The sequence below is a fragment of the Myotis brandtii genome, unplaced genomic scaffold (genome assembly GCF_000412655.1).
Source record: "Myotis brandtii unplaced genomic scaffold, ASM41265v1 scaffold103, whole genome shotgun sequence".
NCBI classification, from domain to species: domain Eukaryota; kingdom Metazoa; phylum Chordata; class Mammalia; order Chiroptera; family Vespertilionidae; genus Myotis; species Myotis brandtii.
In genome coordinates this window covers 1,279,477-1,281,111 of record NW_005353460.1, presented here as the reverse complement: position 1 = coordinate 1,281,111, position 1,635 = coordinate 1,279,477, and the positions used below count along the sequence as shown (strand labels likewise).

Sequence of the window (1,635 nt, the reverse complement as noted above, 5' to 3'; positions counted from 1 at the left end):
CCGGGCTCCCCGCTGCTCCCGCGGCTCACGGACACAGCCTCCGGGCTGGGCTTGGGCTCCTGGTCTTTCTTGTCCATCTCTCCGCTGCCGCCATTCTTGCAGTCAGAGTGGTGCGGGGAGCCGCCCCGGGAGCCACCAGGCGAGGAGGAAGACGAAGATGCGGAGACGGGCGCTCCATGCGGGGGAAAGGGCGTGCAGGCGGCGCTGGGGACCCTGAAGCCTGCCTTGTCTCCCGGGGACAACGAGGAGGAAGAGGAGGTGGAGGACACAGAGGAGGAGCCGCTGTCTTTACGGGAGTCGCCGCCGGAGCCCTTGGAGTAGGGCTTGAAGCTGGACTTGTCCTCGACGGGGGAGTCCCCCAGCTGCTTGAGCACCGCAGACGCGGAGGCAGCGCCCGAGGCGGAGCGGCTGGGGTCCTTCTCCGCTCCCAGCCCGTTGGCTGCCGCCGCCACCGAGTTGAGCTTGGACGAGGGCGGCGGGTCCGGCTTGCCGATCTGCGAACAAGTCTGGGCCAGCAGCGCCAACGGACTCTTCTTGGCGTCCAGCTGTGAGAGACAGTGGCAAGAGCGGGGAGAGGGAGTGAGACGACCAGACCGACAGGGCCAGCCGGGTAGGTGGGGTGCCTGGGGAGCCGGGTGGGCACGGGAGAGAGAAGGCCTGGGGGAGAAGTCTGAGCGCGCCCGGTGGGCGGCGCAGCTGGGCAGGACTGCGCTCTCTCTGCTCGTCGCCCGTTGGTGGATCCCTGGCCCCGCTGGGTCCCAGAGCGCACCACAGGCCCCGGGGAAAGGGGCAGTGGAAGTGGCCCATCAACGGCCCCCGCGGGCGAGGGTGACGCCTCTGGAGTCGGGGCTGCGACTTGCCCCCTTCCCTCTCATCTCCCTCTCCTCTAAGCCCAGGGAAAACTTACTCCTTCAGTTTGGGGAACTTCGCTTGGGACGGGTTTCCGGGAGGAGGCGCGGCGCGGCAAAAACCCGGAGAAGCGCCTTCTAAAGCCTGGGCTGCCGTGGGCGCGCTTAGCAGCCCCCCTCTCCCGGGAGCGCACCCAGGGAACGGGGAGGAAGAAAGCCCCGGGATCGGGAGTGCCGGGGCGTCGTGCGCTCTAACCCGAGGGGACAGAGGCGGAGTGGGACGGGCGCGAGTGGTGGTGGTGGTGGTGGTGGTGGTGGTGGCGGCGGGGTGGGGGCAGGAAAGACCCAGGAAAGATCATCTCTGGCCTAGAAACTGGATGCCAGAAAAAGTAAAGGACCTAGTGGGAGACGCCAAGAGCAAACCCAATCCGAGAGAAAACCCGTAGCCCCGAAGGGCGCGCGTGGAAGGGGAACCTTTCACGGAGAAGCCTGGGAGAACCGCGTGGGCTCTGATCACCTCCGTTCTCGGTCCCTCCGCACCCGGTCCGCCAGTGTGGCCGGCCCGGAGCGTCGCGCCCGAGGACGGGGTGCAGGGAGTGGGGCCGTGGGCCCGGCAGTGGTGGGCGCAATGGGAACGGCGCAGGGCGGGCAGAGACCAAGACACTGACCTCAATGGGGCTGACGGGAGTGGAAGACAGCGGCTGCAGGTACTCCGGGTGCAGGAGGTGGCCGGTGTGAGCGCTCAGCATCTTCAGGACCCTGATAGGGAGCCGGTTAGCTTGGCGCA

General features: G+C 68.0%; 1 protein-coding gene across 1 annotated transcript in view; it reads right to left on the bottom strand.

Moving 5' to 3' along the window:
- Positions 1-1,630, bottom strand: part of ZNF703 (zinc finger protein 703) — a gene marked incomplete at its 5' end in the record, with an annotated part of 3,846 nt that extends 2,216 nt beyond the window's left edge. Inside the window, 2 exon segments of the mRNA XM_005856503.2 lie at positions 1-545; positions 1,517-1,630. The exon segment at positions 1-545 is cut by the window's left edge and continues 5 nt beyond it. Coding sequence (XP_005856565.1) covers positions 1-545; positions 1,517-1,630 — 659 coding nt within the window.
- Positions 1,631-1,635: the final 5 nt, after the last annotated feature.